Genomic DNA, 21,318 nt, shown 5'->3' on the forward strand with positions numbered 1-21,318 from the left:
GCATACCTAAGGGTGTTGTAAAAAACAATGGAGATCCTGGTGGTGAGCAGTTAAGAGGAAGCTGGTAGCTCTGTGATACTAATAACAACAAGCAAAACAGTGCATAGGCTAAAAGTTTAACAGAAGAAACCAAAGGAAAGAGAAGACTAAGAAGAGTCTTCCTGGCGTCAGAGCAAAACGTAAAGGCTGGTAATAACTTGACTCTGCAGAAGAGCCCAACATTATTTAGATTAGTCTGTGGAGCAGTGCATGCCCAAGAGTATTATTAAAAATGATGGAGCAATCAGTCAGCAATTAGTGGAAGCTAACAGCCATGTGTGATACCAAGAGTCAGACCAACTCAAAACTTAATGGAGAGATCAGGATAAATTACAGCCAAAGAGAATCTTAGTAAAACCACAGTCATCCCTGGTGATTAAGAAGACTGCATGCTCAAGTCTGTGCCCTCTGAGGAGCAACATCTGAGGCTGCACACTGCAAAGGAAAGAAACTTTATTGAACTAATCCAGCCAAGTCACTAACCAAATAAACAACCAAATAAGCAATGACAACAAGCCCTGGGAAGGGGAAAGAATTATTATCTAGAGTTCCTACAGTATATTATCTAAAATGTCCATTTTCCACAGCAACAGCTAAATACTAGACATGCAAAGAAACAGTTATTTGTGATCCATAAAAAGGGGGAAGGAAAAAAGCATACAACACAAATGCCTTTGAGGAGGCCCAGATGTTGGACTTAGCGGACTAAAACTTCAAAATACCTTTTAAATATGTTAAAAGAACTAAAAGAAACCATGTTTAAAGAACAAAAGGAAGGTATGATTACAGTGTCTAACAAAATGGAGAATATCAATAAAGAGATAGAAATTATAAAAAAGAAACAGTTTCTAGAATTGAAAGGTATAATTACAGATAAAAAAATTCAGTAAGGGGGCCCAAAAGTAGCTTTGAACTGCCAGAAGAAAGAATCAGTGAACTTGAAGACAGATTGCTAAGGATTATGCAGTCTAAAGAACAAAGAAAAGAAAGAATGAAGAAAAATTAACAGAACTTCAGAGAAATATGAGACACCATTAAGTGAGCCAACATACACATAATGGGAATACCAGAAGGAAAGGAAAGAGTAAAAGGAGTAGAAAAAATATTCAAAGAAATAGTGACTGAAAACTTCCCAATTTTGATGAAAATTATTAATCTACACATCCAAGCAGCTCAACAAGTTGCAAGTAGGATAAACACATAGAGAGCCACATTCAGACATTTTACAGTCACCGGCCACATAATGATGTTTGGTCAGCAACCAATCATGTATATGATGGTGGTCCCATAAGATTATAATGGAGTTGAAAAATTCTTATCACCTAGTGACATCATAACTATTATAACCTCGTAACACAACTCCTTACTCACACATTTGTGGTGATGCTGGTGTAAACTTACTGTGCTGCCAGTCATATCAAAGTATAGCACATATAATTATGTACGTTACATAATACTTGATAAGATAATAAACAACTATGTTACTGGTTTATGTATTTATTATACTATGCTTTTTACTGTTATTTTAGAGTATATTCTTTCTACTTAAAAAAAATGTTTACCGTAAAACAGTATGCCCTGTTACACCAGCAGCAGCCTCATACATCTCTTGTTTATCATGTCTCTCAATTGCATCATTTTCTGTTGTTCTTGATTTAAACTTTTGTTGTTTTGTTCATCATGGCCCCTAAGCATACAAAATCCGCTGCTAATGTTGCCAGGTAAGAGGCCACATTGCATGATTGACCTGCAAACAAAATTAAAGTGATTAAGGACTATGAAGTTGGAAAATGAGTGATAGTTGTTGCTTACCAGTCAGGCATGTCCCATTCCAGCACAGCTACAATCTTGAAGAACAAGAACAAAGTGACAGAAGCTGTTAAAGGATCTGCTTCTTTGAAGGCAATGACACTAACAAAATTTTGAGAAGGGCCCATTATAATCAGACTTGGAGGAACTTTTAATGATGTGGATTGAAGATCAGACACAGAAGCATATCCCTCTCAGTGCCATGATGATCATGGCCAAAGCAAAGATGTTGTGATGTTGGAAGAAAAGCCTGGACTCAACTATGATGTTGAATTTATTGCTAGCTCTGGGTGGTTTAAGCAATTCAAGAATCGTTATTCATTACATAGTATAAAACTGAGTGGTGGTCTGTGACCAAGTCAGTACCAGGTTTCAAGGCTTTTAAGGACAAGATGGCAGTCTTGCTTGGAGGCAATGCTGTAGGCTACCAATGGAAACCCTTTGTGATCTGGTACAGTAAGAACCCCAGGGCCTTCAAGCATATCAGTAAGCACTCACTGCCAGTGTACTACAGAAGCAATAAGAAGTCATGGATGACCCAGCTCCTCTTCTAAGATGCCCTCCTGAATTGCTCTACCGGCGAAATGGAGAACTACTGTTTGGAGACTAATGTACCTTTCAAGGTTTTGCTTGATAATGCTCCCGGACATCTTCCTTTTATTAATAATATTCCTCCCTATATCAAAGCAGTGTTTTCCCTCCAAACACCACTTTTTTGATCCAACCAATGGATCAAGGAGTTCTAGCAGCTTTTAAGGCCAACTACCTGAGGAGAACCTTTGCCCAGGCTATTGCTGCAACTGAGGAAGACACTGAGAAGATACTGATGCAATTCTGGAAGGATTATAACATCTGTGACTGCATCAGGAACATTGCTTGGGGTGATGTCACCAAGGAGTGTATGAGTGGCATCTGGAAGAACACATCCTAGAGATTCAACCATGACTTCAAAGGATTTGCCGAGGATGAAGAGGTTGCAAAAATCAACAAGACTGTGCTTGATGGCAAACAACTTTAATTTGGGTGTGGGTGAGGATGACACTGAGGAGCTCCTAGAAGTGATTCTTGAGGAGTTGACTAGTGGGGAGTTGGTGGAATTGGAACAGGAATGCATAGCTGAAGAGGAGGCAAGAGAAAAGAAAACCACAAGAGAAGAAAAAGAACCCCTAAGAAATTCACAGTGAAAGGGTTTAGCAGAACTTTTGTACTTTTGTAAACTTCAGCAAATTCCTCAAAAAGTTGGAAAACATGGACCTTAACACTGAAAGATTTTCATTAATAGAGAGGAATGTTCATGGCGCATTATCTGCTTACAAGCAAATCTTGACGAAAAAAGAAACAAACCACCATAGACTTACTTCTGGAAAGAGTGACACCTCTTCAAGAAGAGTCTCAGGCAGGTCCTTCAAGAGGTATTCCAGAAGAAGACATTGTTATCATAGGAGATGACAGCTTGTGTGTGTTACTGCCCCTGAAGACCTTCCAGTGGGGCAAGACATGGAGGTGGAAGACAGTGATATTGATGATCCTGACCCTGTCTAGGCCAAGGCTGATATGTGTGTTTGTGTCTTTAACAAAAAAGTTTAAAAAGTTAAAAAAAAATTAAAAAATAAAAGCTTATAGAATAAAGGTATAAAGAAAGAATTTTTTGTACAGCTGTACAATGTATTTGTATTTTAAGCTAAGTTATTACAAAAGAATCAGAAAGTTAAAAAAATTAAAGTTTATAAAGTAAAAAAGTTACAGTAAGCTAAAGTTAACTTATTATTGAAGAAAGAAAATATTTTTTATAAATTTTAGCACAGACTAAGTATATAGTGTTTACAAAGTCTACGGTACTGTACAGTAATATCCTAGGCCTCCAAGGCCTCCACATTCACTCCACTCCCTCACTGACTCACCCAGAGCAACTTCCAGTCCTGCCAGCTCCAGTTGTGGTAAGTACGCTTTATAGGTCTACTGTTTTTTTAATCGTTTATATCATATTTTTACTGTACCTTTTCTGTGTTTAGATACACAAATATTTACCATTGTGTTATAATTACCTACAGTATTCAGTACAGTACATGCTGTTCTGCTTTGTAGCCTAGGAGTAGTAGGCTATAACATATAGCCTAGATGTGCAGTAGGCTGTACCATCTAGGTTTATGTAAATACACTCTATGATGTTCGCACAATGAGAAAATTGCCTAACGATGTATTTCTCAGAACGTATCCCCATCCTTAAGCGACATGACTAGTAAAAATGTTGAAAGGCAAAGACAAAATCATGAGATCTGTAAGAGAAAAGCACCTCATCACACCCAGTGGAACCCCAACAACATTAACAGCTTACTTGTCATCAGCCGTATAGCTCAGAGAGCAGTGAGATGACATATTCAAAGAGCTGAAAGAAAATGCTTGTCAACCAAGAAACATATCCAGCAAAACTAACTTTCAGAAGTGAAGGCAAAATAAAGATATTCCCAAATAAACAAAAACTGGGGGAATTTCTTGCTAGCAGACCAATAGAAAAGATACTCAAGGAAATTCCTCAGGCTGAAAGCAAGTTGCACCAGACAGTAATTTGAATCCACACCCACACAAAAAAACAGGTAAAGGTAATTATGTAGATAAATATAAGAAACAATATAATTGCATATTTTCCTTTCTTCTCTTAACTGATTTAAAAAGCAATTGTATACAACAGTATATATAATTGTAATGTTAGGTCTCTAACACATAGATACATACTTAACAACACAATTGAGGTGGGTGGTAACAAAGCTATATTGGAGTAAAGAGTAACACAAGATGGTAGTTCACATTACAAAAAGAAATGAAAAGAAACAGAAATGATAAATAAGATGGTTAATATAGCCAATTCTATAAATATTTACTTTCTCTCCTATAAAGACACAAACTACTGAAACTGAATTAAGAAGAAAGTTTGAGTAGACCTATACTAAGTAAACAGTTTGAATTAGTAAAACTTTTCGAAAAGAAAAACCCAGGCCCAGGTGACTTCACTGATGAATTTTACCAAATATTTGAAGAAGAATTAATACCAGTTCTTTCCCAACTCATTCTGCAAGGCCAGTGTTACCCTGATAGGACATCACAGGGAAAGAAAACTACAGCCTAGTATCTTTTTGAATATAGATGTAAAAATTTTCAACAGAGTAGTAGTAAACCACACCCAGGAACATCTGAAAAGGATCATACTCCCTGACTAAATGGGCTTTATCCCAGGAGTGGAAGACTGACTTAAGCTTAGAAAACAATTTGTTATAATACATCGTATTAATAGAATAAAGGACAAAAGCTACGTGATCATCTCCATAAATGTAGAAAAATATTTTGAAAAAAATCCAAAGTCTTTCTTGAGAGGAACTCTCAACAAATTAGGAAGAGAGGGGAAGTTTCTTAATCTGATACAGGTCATTGTTAAGAACTGAATGTTTGTGTCCCCATGCAATTCTTCTGTTGAAGCCTCATCCCCAGTGTGATGGTATTTTGAGATGGAGCCTTTGGAAATTAATTACTCATGAGGAAGGAGCCTTCCTGGATGGGATTAGTACCCCTCTAAGAAGAGGCACAAGTGAGCTTGCTCTCCATGCCTGCTGTCTGCCATGTGAGGATACAGTAAGAAGATAGCCATCTCCAAACCAGGAAGCAGGCTCTCACCAGACACCGAATCTGCCAGCACCTGATCTTGGACTTCTCAACCTCCAGAACTATGAGAAACAAATTTTTTTTAATAAATAAATAAATATTTTTATTTTTTAATCCATCCAGTCTATGGTATATTTATTATAGAAGCCAAACTGACCAAGACAGACATCTTTGGAAAACCCACAGCTAACATCACACTCAATGGTGAAAGATTGTATACTTTCATCCTGAGATATTTGGGTTGTCTTTATTTTGTATATGAACATATAATTCATCACATTAAAAATTAAGCTAGGGACTAGCCCTGGTGGCCTAGTTCAGTGTGCTCTGCTTCAGCGGCTCAGGGTCAGTTTCTGGGCACAGACCTACACTACTGATAGTGGCCATGCTGTGGTGGCTGCTCACATACAAAAAGAGGAAGATTGGCAACGGATGTTAGCTCAGGTGAATCTTCCTCACCAAAAAACAAAAAACAAATAATCTAGTTCTTCCTTAATCACTAATTCACACTGGTAGTGATATGCCTTAAACTGATTTAATTGCCTATTATAATATTACATTCCTTCCTGACTTTTTGCGGTAATTTTCTCAGTTATGTTTTACTTTTAAATAATATGATAGTTTTGTTTCTTGAGAGAAAAAGAGTAAGATCTCATCCCTTTAATTTTCAAATATATTGCCACAGTAATGTATATAATATTCTCTTGTTTTAATTGCATGTCTCAATCCTGATGTTATTTATGTCTTTGTTTTTATTTCTTTTCTTTTTTTTTCTTTTTTCTCTTTTTTCTTTTTTTTTCTTTTTGAGGAAGATTAGCCCTGAGCTAACTGCTGCCTCTTCTTTTTGCTGAGGGAGGCTGGCCCTGAGCTAACTTCCTCTACTTTATATGTGGGACGCCTACCACAGCATGGCTTGCCAAGTGGTGCCATGTCCGTACCTGGAATCCAAACCGGCGAACCCTGGACCGCCGAAGCAGAACATGCGCAGTTAACTGCTGTGCCACCAGGCCGGCCCCTTATTCATTTTCCTAATTAGGCTTGCCATAGCAGGATTCTTTTTCCAAATCTGAGGGCCATTCCTTTTTTTCGTAAGGAATTTCCATCAATTCATTCACACTTATTGTGGTAATTGATATTTTGGTTTTATTCTCTCAGTCTTATTTGTAACAAGAATAAATGATTTAATTCTGCATGACTTACACTTTTGTTTTGGATACAAGGATTCTCCTTTTCAAGATTATTTTGAGAGAATTCCAATTCTGAATTTCATGTGCAGTATTTAATTCATGTAATGATTGGTGTGAATGTGAACTGATTAAGCACGTTTCTTTTTTTCCTTGCCTTATCTTCATGAAGACAAATTGAGTGGCAGCAGTAATACAAACAAAAGACAAAAAACTGCTCAAGACTTTCTCAACTCTATTGACCAAACTGGAGAACTCTTGGCAATGTTTGAAGATGACGAAATTGATGAAGTTAAACAAGAAAGAATGGAGGTATAGTACATCCTTCCCCTTTCATAGTAAGAGAATAACCATTACAATGCCAGTGCTATTTGATGCTATCCTTATGTTCTTTAAATGTTGTCTGAAATTCCCAAATCAATGTCTTCATGTCTGAAGGCAGCATTGTTCAGTGGAGTAGTCCTGGAGAAGGTGTCAAACTCTGCCTTCAGCATTGACTTTGGGAGATGATTTCAGTTTTCTGTTTCACTGTTTCCTCCTTTGAATATGAGTAGACTTCCCTACACTTCCTTCTGGATCATACTTTTACCGATACTATTTTATTCTGTAAAAGCTAATTTATAATTTGATATTTACTTATTTTTTGCTGCAAATCATTCAGTTGTCTTTGTGGGCAAAGGTAGTTCTTACTGCTTTTGTTTTGGCATAGAGTGTGAAGAGCCGTTTCCAGGCTGTAGTTGCAGGCTATGGTTGCACTCCCTAGCTAAGGTGGTATCCAGGCAATTACATGCTTTATATCACTGTAACACAAGGTTAGTGACAAGTGTTTGGATTCCCTGGATATGTTTTAACAGTGAATAAGAAAATTGTATGCCTTCTATTTACCTTAGCTATCTATTCATAAAAGTGTTTCCTTAAAACCTTCTGGAAAAATAAAAGTAGTGATTGATTTCATTTAAGTGCCTTCCAAAATACAAGGCATTATTCTTATCATGTATCATCTTATTACTGTACTTTACATGTAAAAAATTCATTTTCTTATTCTCTCTAAATTGGGCAAGAGAGATAATTCCAGAACTCTAAAAGATCGTGCTAAGTGCCTACTTTATCATAGTCTCTATGCATGCTAAAAATATAATTATTTTATGTTAAATTTTGGAGGAAGTCCAATAGACATACATGCTTTATAAACTTTAAACAACCTTCTTTAAAGAATTAGTATGCTTAGATCATGAACTATGATCTAAAGGCAGTGTTCTTCTTAGGTATCAATTACCTTAGAAATGTGTGGTTATCTTGGTTTGGGGCAACTGCAAATGGTTTTAGTTCAACTTCGCCTTGGGCCAGAAACATGCTAAGTTGTCCAAAGCAGATGATAAACATATATTTCTGATGTCATTATGGCCTAAGCAGGATATGATTGTTTAGTGGCATGGTTTCACTTATGATGCATTACACAGAGAGCAAATATTGTTTATGCTTTATTTTTAAAACATTTTTATATGATACAAATGGGCATTAAGAAAGATTCATTAAGGAGGGACTCTACATAAAACATTAGTAAAATTGAACAAGTAGCTTTTCAGTTTTGATGGGAAAATCCGTGTCCACCAAGCCCATTGCCCAGAAGGGCATTCAGCAATCAAGGAGAAGAGAAGAAACGGAGTATGTTGTACCACTAAGCTTGTAATAGCAGGCTCCTGTAGACCTGGAAAAATGATGAGTCAGGAAGGTACGCATTAAAGTCAGTGAGATATCTGGAAATGCGGGGTGGAATGCGTTTGGGAACTTATGTTATCTATATACCTCTTCCATGTAGTTATTTATCACATAGTGGTAACCAGGATAATAAAATATCAATAATTGATAAAAAATAGTCACAATGAAAGTCAACTTCATCTATACAATAAAATAATAACTTGCAGTTTCTCTAAGCTTTATAACATAACTAAACTCTCTAACCAAGATAACAAAGAGTAGTTTTGATATTCTACTCGTCCAAATAATAGAGTTTAACTGAATAAAAATTGCTGAACTTGTAGACATAACTGTAGACAGTAGAAAGTGGAACCGTTACGAGCATAGGCCTTGCCTGCTTCTAATTTGACAGGTTATAGTTTCAAGCGTAAACCACAACTGTGGCAGTCCATATGAAACCACTTTGGACCCACAGACTGCAATCTCTTGCTTTTAAAGTGCAGTAGAATAATCAGTCCTGGCATCACTTGGTGATTTAATTTTCCTCTAAGCATCACTTACGGCTGCAGGAACTGTTTACTGCCTTCTCTCCTAGAATGTATGAAAATGCTCTAGACCTACTAACAAAGCTTATTATTGTTTTTCTTTCTTTCTTTCTTTTTTCATTTAAATGTAATGTAGAAGAGAAAAGTTTTTATAGACATAAAAACTAACTTGGGACCCTAGCTTTTTCTCAAAACATTAAGATAGCATACAAAAAACTGAGTTCTTTCCTGTTGTTTTCAGCTGATTTCTATGTGTGCCTGGCTTTGTGTCTCACTCATAATTTACTTCATTACTGTTAAGTATTATATGACTTGAAATATAAAAAATGTCTGAATTTTTACATCCATTTCTACTTGCTAGTCCATCATCGTGATAGTTAACTAACTCTTGCCCTCTTTTTCTCTAGCGCCAAAGTTTTACCACTTGGGTGTATGTATAGTAGAGATCTATAATCCGTGATCTCTGAAGAGCCTTCTAAATTATCAAATAAGGATTAAATAATGTTCACAATTGCCTTAAGTATTTAAGGGACTGTGAAAGGGAAGCAGGGAAATGGTAAGCATAATACCACCTAAAAATACTCACAACTCTCCTCCAACCACCCCTCACCCCCACTTACCTCTACCCCAGAATGACACTGGTGTGTTTTACTGTTGATCCTATTCCTTACCTTCTAACTTTTTGAGATCTAATCAACTAAATGTGGCTGTGTCAATCAAAGGCCAGGAAAGGGTCACCAAAAGCTGCAAATAGCTTTGGGTTTTCTTAACACAGGAACTGTGGTCTCTCACAAAGGAGCCTTGCCTAAGACCCAGCTGCTCCACTGTGGAGGGACCTGAGTAGCTTGAGTTTATCATTGATCAGGTAAAATATCTGGTCTAATAAGCCACTAGATTTGTGAAGGGGATGTAACCAATGAATGCTTAAAAAATTGGGTAAATTCTACCTTCTGACTAATCGTCAAATTGATGAAAGTAAACAAGAGAACAAAGATTAGAGCTCACCAGAGAGAGCAGCCTTTCAACAGATTGGGGTGCTGGACATCCCCAGTGACTGTTTATTTTGTGCTTTTAGGTCAGAGGCCCAATTCTGGAATCTAGAGAGAAAGCAGAATGGAATACATAAAATTTAAAGCAGCTTAAAAGCTTTTTAATTGGCTTTAAATTGAATAAGATCCCAGGTGGCCATTTGAATTTAACCTGAAGTGACTGGCTATAGACTTTAAAACACAAAGTTTCTCATAAAGGAATGATCAGAGAAATCAGATATACCATTCAGTTACGCCCCAGGTATAGTGAGGTTATGATCCCCAGGGGTTTTGAGTCCCAGTATTACAGTTTTTAGAGCTAAGTAGACTGGAAAACTCATTGAATAAGCCAGAGAGGTGGTGGCTGTAGAAGTTGTCCACGTTCTGTTTTTGAAGGGTTCTTTCTACTGTTCCCCTCTTCTACCTATCGTGATTTTTTTTAATTATAAAGGAAAGTAAAATAAAATGCCTTTAATTAAACTAAGAGTTCGAAAGTAATATCTTAGATAAGATTTATCATAAAAGAAAAAAGGTTAATCCCAGTAAGATAAATGTTTACAGATACCAAAAAAATTTGAAAATATTGAGTTTAAAAAAGAAACCCAGAAAAACATTTAAAACTTAAATATAATGGGGTTAAGAAATACAGAATTTAGATACTAGAAAGATATTGTTTATATACATACATACATACATGATATGTACAAATATGCATGACATTTACGTACATACATATACTATGCCCATATGTGTGTTCATCCTGTATCTATAAGAATAGAAATATAATTTTACTAGATATTTGTAAATGTGAAGTTAAAAGAGCAATCAGAGATGATCAAACAAGCTCAAATGTTAATGGTAGCAATATTAGTTCGGAGAGAAGAGAATTCAAGGGGGAAAGCTTAGAAAAGGAACAAAGCCAGTAGTTTTATATTATTGAAAGATGCTCCCTATAGTGAAAATAGTAAATAGAAGATGTTAATCATCAAATTCCAGAGAATTCAAACATACCAAGCAAAAGCTTCCAGTAGTTCAGAGAGAGGTCAAGAGAAGTGCATTTGTTGTGGAGACTGAAACACACGATTCTCAGTATTTAACAGATTGACTTGGGGGAAAAAATTTTACTAATAAAAATTTAAGTTTATCTAATAGATGCAAATAAAACACTTCATAAATGAGTAGCCGTTTTACAGTGTCATCCAGGTGGCTCTGGGATTGTGTGGTGCCCCCTCAGGAAGTGAGGAGAGGCTCGCTGTGTGCCAGCCTCCCTTCTCCCCACACCTGCTTCCATCAGAAAAACTTCCATTTCACATAATGGATCTATCATCAATAAAGAGAGAATTTCACTATTTTTTAAAGTCAAAATGATTACAAAAAACCACTATTCAACTGCCCATAAAGAGTCTTTCTCTCTCACACACACAGTCAACAAAATCCAAAATTCACAAATTTATAGAGCATATTACCTTACCCACGAAAAAAAGGAAACCTGAAAATAATAACAGAGATTAAACAAACGAAACCCTAACCAATCGAAAATTAAAAGTGGAAAAAAACCAAATAAACCGTAGAAACAACTAATGGACCAACAAGAAATAAAGTAGAAATTCCTACCACAGACTTTTTAGATAAAGCAATGAGAATAGTCCATATAAAATTTAATAAACATGGACAAATCTTTATTTAAAACAGAGGCAATTTTTTAGCTTTTATTGTTCATTATTAAATTGGGAAAAATGAAAATAAACATGCAACTAAAATTAAAACTTTTACATCAAAATAAACAGATTATAGGAAAAATGAAAATTAAAGCATAAAGTTAGAAAACAAATAATTGAATTTATCAATTTAAGAAATTCTTTGCGAAAATAAGAACAAAATGGTGGAATGAATCTATGACAAGTCTAAATAAGAAAAACAAAAAGAAAAAGATAGCTGCTAAAAATTAGCAATAAGTAAGGATATAGCCATAGACTGGAGAAATCAATTCTTGTATGATTCTGTTCTAATGTATTTGTAAATCTTGATGGAATGGGTATTTTTCTAAGAAAATATAAATGATTAGTTTTACTCAACGAGAAGTAGAAAACCTGGATAGATAAGTAACCTTGGAAGAAATGCTAAATGTTCTTAAAGAATTACATACTCAAAAGTCTCTGAATCCAAACCAGTTTATGGGAAAGCTCTTTTAAACATTCATAAAACAGTTAATTATCATCCTCTATGAACTACCTATAAAGCATATAAAAAAGGAAAACTCATTGAATTTTACAAAGTATATTCTTGCTTATTGAGTATAAATACAAGAGTCTTACCATATTAGCAATTTTAATTTGGCATTATATGTAATGAGGAATGTACCATGACCAAATGGGATTTTTTCATGAGTTCAGGTATGCTTCAGTATTAGAAAATATATTACTATTGTACACCAAATAACTAAGTCAGAGAGGAATACTCATATGATTGTTTTAGTAGATGATAAAAAAAATTCAACAAAATTCACTTCCTATTCTTTTCAGAAATTCTCAATAAACTAGAAATAGTAAAGTACTTCCATATCATGATAAGAGTATCTACTCAAATGAACAGACATCATTATAGTGTTAAAAATATTAACAGAGTTCCATTAAATTCTAGAATGCCCACAGTTGTCACTCCTTTGCCAGACTTCAGGAAGCACTGGCCAGTGAAGTAAAAGCCATAGCTATTAGCATGAGAGAAAAATTATCATTGTGTGCAGTGTAATTTTTATTAGGTAATCCTTGAGAATCAATCTAAAAACCATCAAGAACCAATTAAAATCTTCATTAAATCATATAGATTCTTAAAAATCAGTAATTTCTCCCATATTTCAGTAATAGTAAATAAAAATAAGGTACACTGTGGAGGGCGGGAGAGGACTGGTCTGTTTTCAAATAAATTTGTGAAATCCTAAATTAAAAAATTTAAGACAGACCTTTTCGGAGGCTTTTGTATGCACATATATATTGTGAATTTTTCAAGAGAGGAAATAGAATCTATTAATATTTTCTGAAAGGATGGATACTCAGAGCCCAATTTGGGGAAAAAAAATCACAAAGGAAGTCTGTTAAATATGCTCACATAAAAATTATATAACTTCTGTATGTCAAAGAAAAAGACGAAATTAAATGGCAGACTAGTGTAGAAATATGACAAAATATTAATATCAATTATTTATATACCTCATTTATTCAATAAGAAAATAACATTCCAGTAGAAAAATTGACAAAGGATATGAATAGACAAATCACAGAAGAAGAAATAAAAATAACTAATAAATATACAAAATATCTGCTTACATATGATAAACCAGTGTCATTTTTGCTTACAATATGGTCAAGAGTAAGGTGAGATTGGGTACACATTAACTGTTGGTGGAAGTGAAGGTTGGTTAAAACCAGAAACAATTTTAAAATATCAGATGCATTAAAAACATTCATGTAATTCCTCATAAACCCTCATTTGGTAATTTATCTAAGATATAATCAGAAATTTTGATCGTATGTGCATTCATATATACAAGGCTATTCATCACAATATTATTGATAATAGTGAAAATGGGACAAGAGAACCCTATTTACCCAGTGAGCCGAATGATAAGGGAATGTATATATTCCCACACACAAAGCAATCAAGACTGGATGGAAATATAACAACATGCTAACTAATGGTGGCTGTCATCAGATGATGAGATTACAAGGGAATTGAATATGTAAATTTATGCTGTTTTGATTTTACGTATTTATCATTTATGTTGTTTCTCTTAATCCTCAGTTGATTTCCTTTATTCTTCAGTTCCTCTTTTTTTTTAATTCTTTTTTTCCGCCAGAAGCATTTAGTTTATATGTGGTGCTACAGGATATGCTTTATGAGGCAAAGTAAATAGGCTCGCATTATATAATTGAGGAATAGGAGGAGAATGTAATCTGCACAGTGTCATGCAGACTCTATTCAGAGCTGTAATAATGATGTAAGAAGTTTAAAATACTTAACATTTTTGCGTGATGCTTTTGATTGCATTGAACCAAAAGACCATTTCAAATTGAGTTAAACAATTAGGGAAATGTACTGGTTCAGGTGAACAAAGTCCAGAGGTAGATTTGGCCTCAAGCAAAGTTTGTTATTGAAGTTCACAAGGTGTCATTGGATTTGTAGCTCACTTTTCCTATAATTGTATTTTTCCTACCCTTTTCTGGTTTTGTTGGCCTAATCTTTAGACTGACTAACCTCATAGGAGCACTAATGCTATAGAAGTTCCAGGTCCTGACACAGAGAATGCCTTTGCCCCAAGATTTACTCTGAAAATACTTAGGTCACAGTATTTCCTGAGACCCCTACCACCCACAGTAGCTAGAAGGATGATGAGCTCTGATTGGCTTAGCCTAGGTCATGCTCCATCCCCAAGCTGAGGGTGCAGTCAGCCTCTCACAAAAGCATGGATTCCTGGAGCTTTAGGAAGAAGGGAGATACTGGAAAGGCAGCCACAAAGGTCCTTAAGTGTAAAGAGCCTCTACATTGTGACAGTAAGAACTAATGGAGTGGTGGGTTATAACCTTGACTCTTGACACAGTATGGTAGATGGAGTGGAAATCATTTTCTTTGGATTCAAGCAAATCATCCAACCATTCTTTAATTCATTCAGCATTTATTTGTTAAGATTCTTTAGTAGGTCAGTCACTGTGCTAGATCTTGATGTTATATCTATAAAAAAGACAAAATATGGTTTATGCCCTCGCAGTACTATGATAATAACTGGTGAATCAAAAGATAATTAAGTACTCTGATAAGGGGAATACGGGCTTAATAAATGGTTGGTATTATTATTATTATTATTACCATATTAGGTCTTGGATTTTGAACCAGTAGATTACTGGTTATGTAATGGAGCCATGTATTTTCTATTTCACTTGCTGTTTTATTTGAAATTTAGTTTCAACTGAGGTAAAGCACATTACTTCCTTAAGATATTTTTATAACTACTGTCAGACAGGGCCATAGAATTAGCTTCAGTGTGGTTTGCTAAAGAGGGTACAAAATAAAATAGAATAGAACTAGGGCACATTTTAAAACATGAAACAGTGTAATATGTCAGGGTTAGTTCCTGAAAAAGGTTTATCGGGAAAACACATTACTTTGTTTATTCTTTTCAAGGTAATTTTGTTCAGATAATTTAAAAATACTCTATTAAATCCTTCTTCAGGGAATATTAGTAGAAATACCTTCAGAAAAACCTTTGGTAATTCTAGCTACACAGAACAGCAATAACGTAATTTAGTATATGTTTTTCTGGCCTAGAAACTGCAGGACAGGGAGTATTCCATGACCTTAGGAGAACTCAGAGGTAGGTGTGGTGTGTACTCTGAACCTGATTTCCATTGGTGACTCTAGAGACTCTATCAGATTACTGTGTGTCCACACCGGTAGCTGTCTTCTGATTATGTAATTGTAAAGATTTGTATATTCGTTGCCATAAAGGCTTGTGTAAACTTGGGAAAGGTGTCTTCTGGAGAAGACATTTTTCAATGAATGACATGAGAAGTAAGTTACACATCTTATACAAATAGAGCATTACCTAAGTCTTTTTTTTTTTCAGAGTGGCACCTGAGCTAACATCTGTTGCCAATCTTTTTTTTTTTTTCTTCTTCTTCTTCTCACCAAAGCCCCTCAGTACATAATTGTATATTCCAGTTGTGCGTCCCTCTGGTTGTGCTATGTGGGACGCCACCTCAGCGTGGCCTGATGAGCAGTGCTGTGTCCGCTCTCAGGATCCAAACTGGGGAAACCCCAGGCTGCCAAAGTGGAGGGCGAACTTAACCACTTGGCCACGGGGCCAGCCCCTGTTGTTGTTGTTTTTAAATTTTCTCTAATGTTACAGGGTGTTTAATCTCTTGGGCTATTGCTTTGCTATAGAAAAATTTTAGAGCAAGTTAGTCAAATAACTACTATCTTTACGATAAAAATTTTGGTATCACTCCCATTTTGTCTTCTACCCTCAGACTTACTTAGAATTTTTTACAATTGGTCTCTGGGTGAAATTTAAAAGATTTCTTCTCCCTGCCCCTTTTCCTAGACTCCTGGGAAGCAAAATACATGGTGACAGCATTGAAACAATACTCATAGTGATCAGATTTTCCCTAATCCAAATCAGGACTTAGGATTTGATGTCCACAAATATCTTTTGTTATGAGGACAGAATATTTTAAATCAGCACTTGGTAGTAAAATACAGGAACAATGATTGCCATTCACTTCCGCCTTCCCCACATCTAGGAGTTTCAACCTCAGTAAAGCAGAGAACAGTTTCTCGGGGTAAAGCTACGCACCAGCACTGCCAACTCAACGCTCATGTCCGCCAGTGATGATGTGTGCGCAGGCCTCACTGGGCTGCTGTGCTGAGTCTGGCATAAATGGACATTTGACTAACACATCTGATTCTACTGTTCAATTAAGTTTTTTATAGAATCAATCAATATTTTCTTTCTCAGATAATTTCAATTTGTTCTTTTTAAAATGAAAACCTTCTCTTTTAAAAGATACATCTCAAGGGTTTTCTTAGAGATCAGTCCACCAACTTGTTTATAAAACACCTTGGCAGAGAAGAGTTTTAAAATATCATCGAATTTAAGAACACCACAAGATTTACCACTAATTTACATTTAATGTTTATAGTTCTCAAATTGTGGTTGTTGTAATAACCAAAATATTTTTGCCCTGAATATTTTGTGGATTATATTTCCCTATTCTTTCTCCTTCACCCACATTCTCCACAGTAGGTGGGCAGATTGTTGTTACATAGTCTGGCTTTTATTTATCTTTATTGGTTTAATTTCAACAAGTGAGTACTTCTAAATATGAAAATAAATGTATTCTGTGGCAAGATTTTTGTCTTTTCAATGCTATAGTTTATTTAGTGGAATTAGCAGATCATTGCTTGTCTGGTATAGATCATTTGCCTCTGTTCCTTTATTTGCATCCACGCTGAGGAGCTGCCTTTAGTTCAATACATATTGTTGCCACCACTTTATGGTAGATCCTGCTGATCAAGCTGTTTAATGCAGTTAGACTTATTTCTAGATTATTGTGTTCCTCATTTAGAAATAAGAATTCTGAATTAAACTCTAAATATTTAGTGATCAGAGTAATCCATTGCATTTGGATATCTGTTGGGAACTATCCTTTTCATAAGCATCAGTTCAAAAGGCAGACGAGATCCTGCCAGACTTCTGCTTTGCATGACTGTCCATTTTCTGCAGAAGTGTCTTAACTCCTTATCATGGTCTTAATACATCTTTTATAATCTGGCCCCAACTGGCCTTTTCATCTTCATCTCTCACCATTCCTGCTCCCCATCTTTTCTCATATTGCTCCGAAAACATGTGTGTGTACAGATACACACACACACACACACACACACACACACAACTTAAGGAACCCCCTTGGACTTGTAGTTCCCTGAATAGATATTCACTTTTCTTCCTTTCCCCTGATCCTTCTCCATCTGGCAGCGTCTCAGTTCAGATATTTTAGTACATGATAGATTATCCATGGTTGTTTTTCCTTAGTTTAACTTATTAAATAAGCTCCTTGAGAGCATAGACTTGATGTATTTACTTTTATATCTTCTGTACCTAGCACAGTGCCTCAAACATTATAAACTTTAAGTAAATATTTGTCCAAGTAAGACAAATAAAATAGGTGTAATTTTATAGCTGATATATTGAATATTATTAATCTATCCTTTGGATGATTTGAATTTTTTTTTCTGTTTTGCTTAAAGAATGCTGTATCAAGGTATATAAAATCAGTTATTTCTTCTGACACAGGATTGCAAAAAGGATATCATAATTAGTTATGTTCCCTTATGAACCTTTTGTGTCAGGAGTTCTTCAACAAATCTTTTACAGGTGCTTCCCAGTTGCTAATGGTTTTCATTGTTTGCATAATTCCAGTTCAAATTATAGAGGTGGCTTTTGCACACTTCCGGCTATAGAAGTTCTCCTAACTATACTGCTTCAGGATTGGCTTGTAATGTCCCAGATGTGTCCATAGGCTGATGCCGAGCGTCAGGTCTAGTTTCAATTAGCAGATTTTCTTTCAAATGGACCAATACTGTCTGTGACTATTGGTTCGTTCTATCTAGTTGACAATTCAGAACATTTGGCAATAAATGTTACGTACTTTTTCTCGTGTATTTGCTATTATATGGTTTTATAATTTAGCATCTTCAAAGAATAACGTACTCACTTTTCTAATCCACTAACCGCCTCTTCTGGACAATTCTTTTGGTTGCTGGCTGATTTATACTTAGAGAATAGTTTGAATTTGCAGGTGCCTTAAGTTACTGTTGAATTTTTGTGGCACGGAAATTTTGCATCTCAGCTCTTTCTGCTTCATAGACTAGAAAACTGTTGTTTCACTCAGTCCTTCTAACACTAAGGAGCAGTCTACCAACAGGCCACCAGATTCACCGAAGTTACTTTTGCATTTATCTGCTTGATGTACTATATTGGTAGACTGTGGGGTTGAATTAACATTCAAAAGCATATTAGATTCATCATTAATTATTATCATCACTCCTGTGGCTCTTATCTTTAGTTACAGAGGGCAGCATTTTGCCATACTACAACAATTCATATCATAGCCATGTAATAAACTTTTTTAAGTGTGATGTTTAATTTTTAAAGTAACTAAGTAATAAGTATTAACAATTTGGACATTTTATCTTTTTCTTTTAAAATATTTATTAAATCTTAATTTTAAATGCCTTTACTTTTAAAACTCCTTGAAGAGAGTTTATTTATTTTCTGTGGTTGTTCTGTGCCTCGAGTAGAAGACAGCCATTAATAACGGGTTCATTGAACTGCTCTCAATGTGGGGAAGCTGTAAGTACAGAAGTGACCACCTTTGGGAAAGCACACTATACAAAAATCCACAATCACTGGGGTAATTGTTTTTATTTTGAAAAAATACCTTATTGTAGATAAGCTCTACCAGAGCTTTTAAATAATCAGAATTTATTTACCAAAATTCAGTGCATACACAAATATCTCCAAAAAGCTACTGTATTCCTTTAGTGTATCTGTAGTGATTATCCAAGTGAGGGAGAGACTGAAAAGGGGAGAGGAGGAGAGGGAAGGAGTGAAGAGGGAGAAGAGAGGAGGAAAAAGGAAAGGAAGGAAAGAAGAAAAGAAAGAAGAATTGAAACCTTTTTTTTTTAGAGAGTATCTCTGTTTAAAGTTCCTATTATTCATCTGGGTTTAGTGGAGAGGATATTTGAATCTTGGAAGACTTGTTCCTTGTGGCCATACAATGACTTCATTACCATCAATAGAATAAAATAAAATAGCCTAAAAAGACAGTTATCACTCTCCATTAAGAAAAAATGCTTCCGGGACCGGCCCGGTGGCACAGCAGTTAAGTGCGCATGTTCCGCTTCAGCAGACTGGGGTTTGCCGGTTAGGATCCCGGGTGTGGACATGGTACCACTTGGCATGCTACCATGCTGTGGTAGGCGTCCCACATATAAAGTAGAGTAAGATGGGCATGGATGTTAGCTCAGGGCCAGTCTTCCTCAGCAAAAGAGGAGGATTGGCAGCAGTTAGCTCAGGGCTACTCTTCCTCAAAACAAACAAACAAACAAACAAACAAACAAAAATAAAGAAAAATGTTTCAGTGGGGCTGACCCCATGGCTGAGTGGTTGAAGTTCCGTGTGATCTTCTTCTGCAGCCTGGTTTTGCAGGTTCAGATCCGGGTGAAGACCTACTCCACTCATCAGCCATGCTGTGGAGGCATCCCACATGCGAAATAGAGGAAGATTGGCATGGATGTTAGCTCAGGGCTAATCTTCCTCAAGCAAAGAAAAAAAACGAAGATTGGTTGGTAACTCAGGGTGAATCTTCCTCACCAAAAAGAAAAACAAGCTTCAAGTGAAATTTTTGGGACTATTTCCTATCATCTTAAGCAGTTCTTATTGATGACCTATCATATGGTTTTAAAGTAGAAAACATAGTACATTATTTGTATAATTAAATATTGCTTAAACTTTTCCTATGGATCGTAGAGACTCATCACAAGGGTTTAATTTTTAATTTATTGTAACCAAACAGTATTGTGTTATCATGGTAGCCTGGATGTTATTTCTCTGGGCTATCGGTCATCTCAAACTCATCAACTCTTCTAAAAAATTCTTCTACTAGTGTCTGATGACATTATTTTAAATCATTCCATCCATGCGTGTGGAACTTGGACACTTTCGTATAATGACGATAGGCTAGCTGGTTATATATGGGAGTTATTCAAAGAATTATGGATTCTGAGGCAAGAGACAGCTATAAGAAAATGCATAAATCATTTGTAATAAATTTTAATAATATTGAATCTCATCTCCCAACCCCCCTCCCAAAAACCAAACCAAAGCTGGGGGGAAAAAATCACATTTTATTTAAGATATAAAATATATTTTGTTTAAATTGTACTAAGATTGTTCAATGTTTACTTGGGTGTGGAGGAATAGACTTATCTCATATATTTGTGGGAACGTAAGTTGATATAGCTTTCTGGAGAGAAGTATGGAAATATCTATCAAATACATTTAAAAGGAAAAACCTACGTGTCCTTTGATCCAGAAATTGCATTTCTAGGTACTATCCTAAGGAAATTATTGGACAAAGACTTTTTTAAAAAAATCAAATGTGTTTATTGTTTTTTTTAATAGCAAATTTTGTTCAAGAATGGAAACATTAAAGTTGTAAAGTTTCTTAGTATAGCTTTTGATATAGCCCATAGATTTTAAAAATATGTACTACTTCAGGGTCAGCCCTGTGGCGTAGTGGTTAAGTTCATGCACTCTGCTTCAGCGGCCCAGGGTTCACAAGTTCAGATCCCAGGTGAGGACCTACACACCACTCATCAGGTGGTGCGGTGGCAGCGTCTCACATACAAAATAGAGGAAGATTGGCACAGATGGTAGCTCAAGGTGAATCTTTCTCACAAAAAAAAGAAAGGAAGAAGAGGAAGAGACACCAGAGTGCTCTCTCTGCCATGTAAGGACACAATGAGAAGGCAGCTAGCTGTCTGCAAGCCAGGAAGAGAGCCCTCACCAGAACCTGATGCTGCTAGTGCCTGATCTTGAACTTACAGCCTCCAGAACTGTGAGAAATAAATTTCTGTTGTTGAAGCCACCTTGTCTATGGTATTTTGTAATTATGGCTCAAGCAGACTAAGACAAAAGGAATATCTGTCCTACCCAGTCCTTCTCTGTGCACTCACTCTACTCTGTTTTGTTCATAGCACTTACCATCTTCAATCTTTTCTGTTTGTTTCTTGTCTGTCTTCCCC

General features: G+C 35.7%; 1 protein-coding gene across 6 annotated transcripts in view; it reads left to right on the forward strand.

Moving 5' to 3' along the window:
- SUPT3H (SPT3 homolog, SAGA and STAGA complex component) overlaps positions 1-21,318 on the forward strand; it is a 467,131-nt gene that overhangs the window by 316,624 nt on the left and 129,189 nt on the right. For all 6 annotated transcript variants that reach the window (XM_046639750.1, XM_046639752.1, XM_046639747.1 and 3 more), the window contains one exon: positions 6,859-6,998. In XM_046639750.1, coding sequence (XP_046495706.1) covers positions 6,859-6,998 — 140 coding nt within the window. The remainder of the gene's footprint in view (positions 1-6,858; positions 6,999-21,318) is intronic.

This window comes from Equus quagga, chromosome 15, assembly GCF_021613505.1.
Source record: "Equus quagga isolate Etosha38 chromosome 15, UCLA_HA_Equagga_1.0, whole genome shotgun sequence".
Lineage (NCBI taxonomy): Eukaryota > Metazoa > Chordata > Mammalia > Perissodactyla > Equidae > Equus > Equus quagga.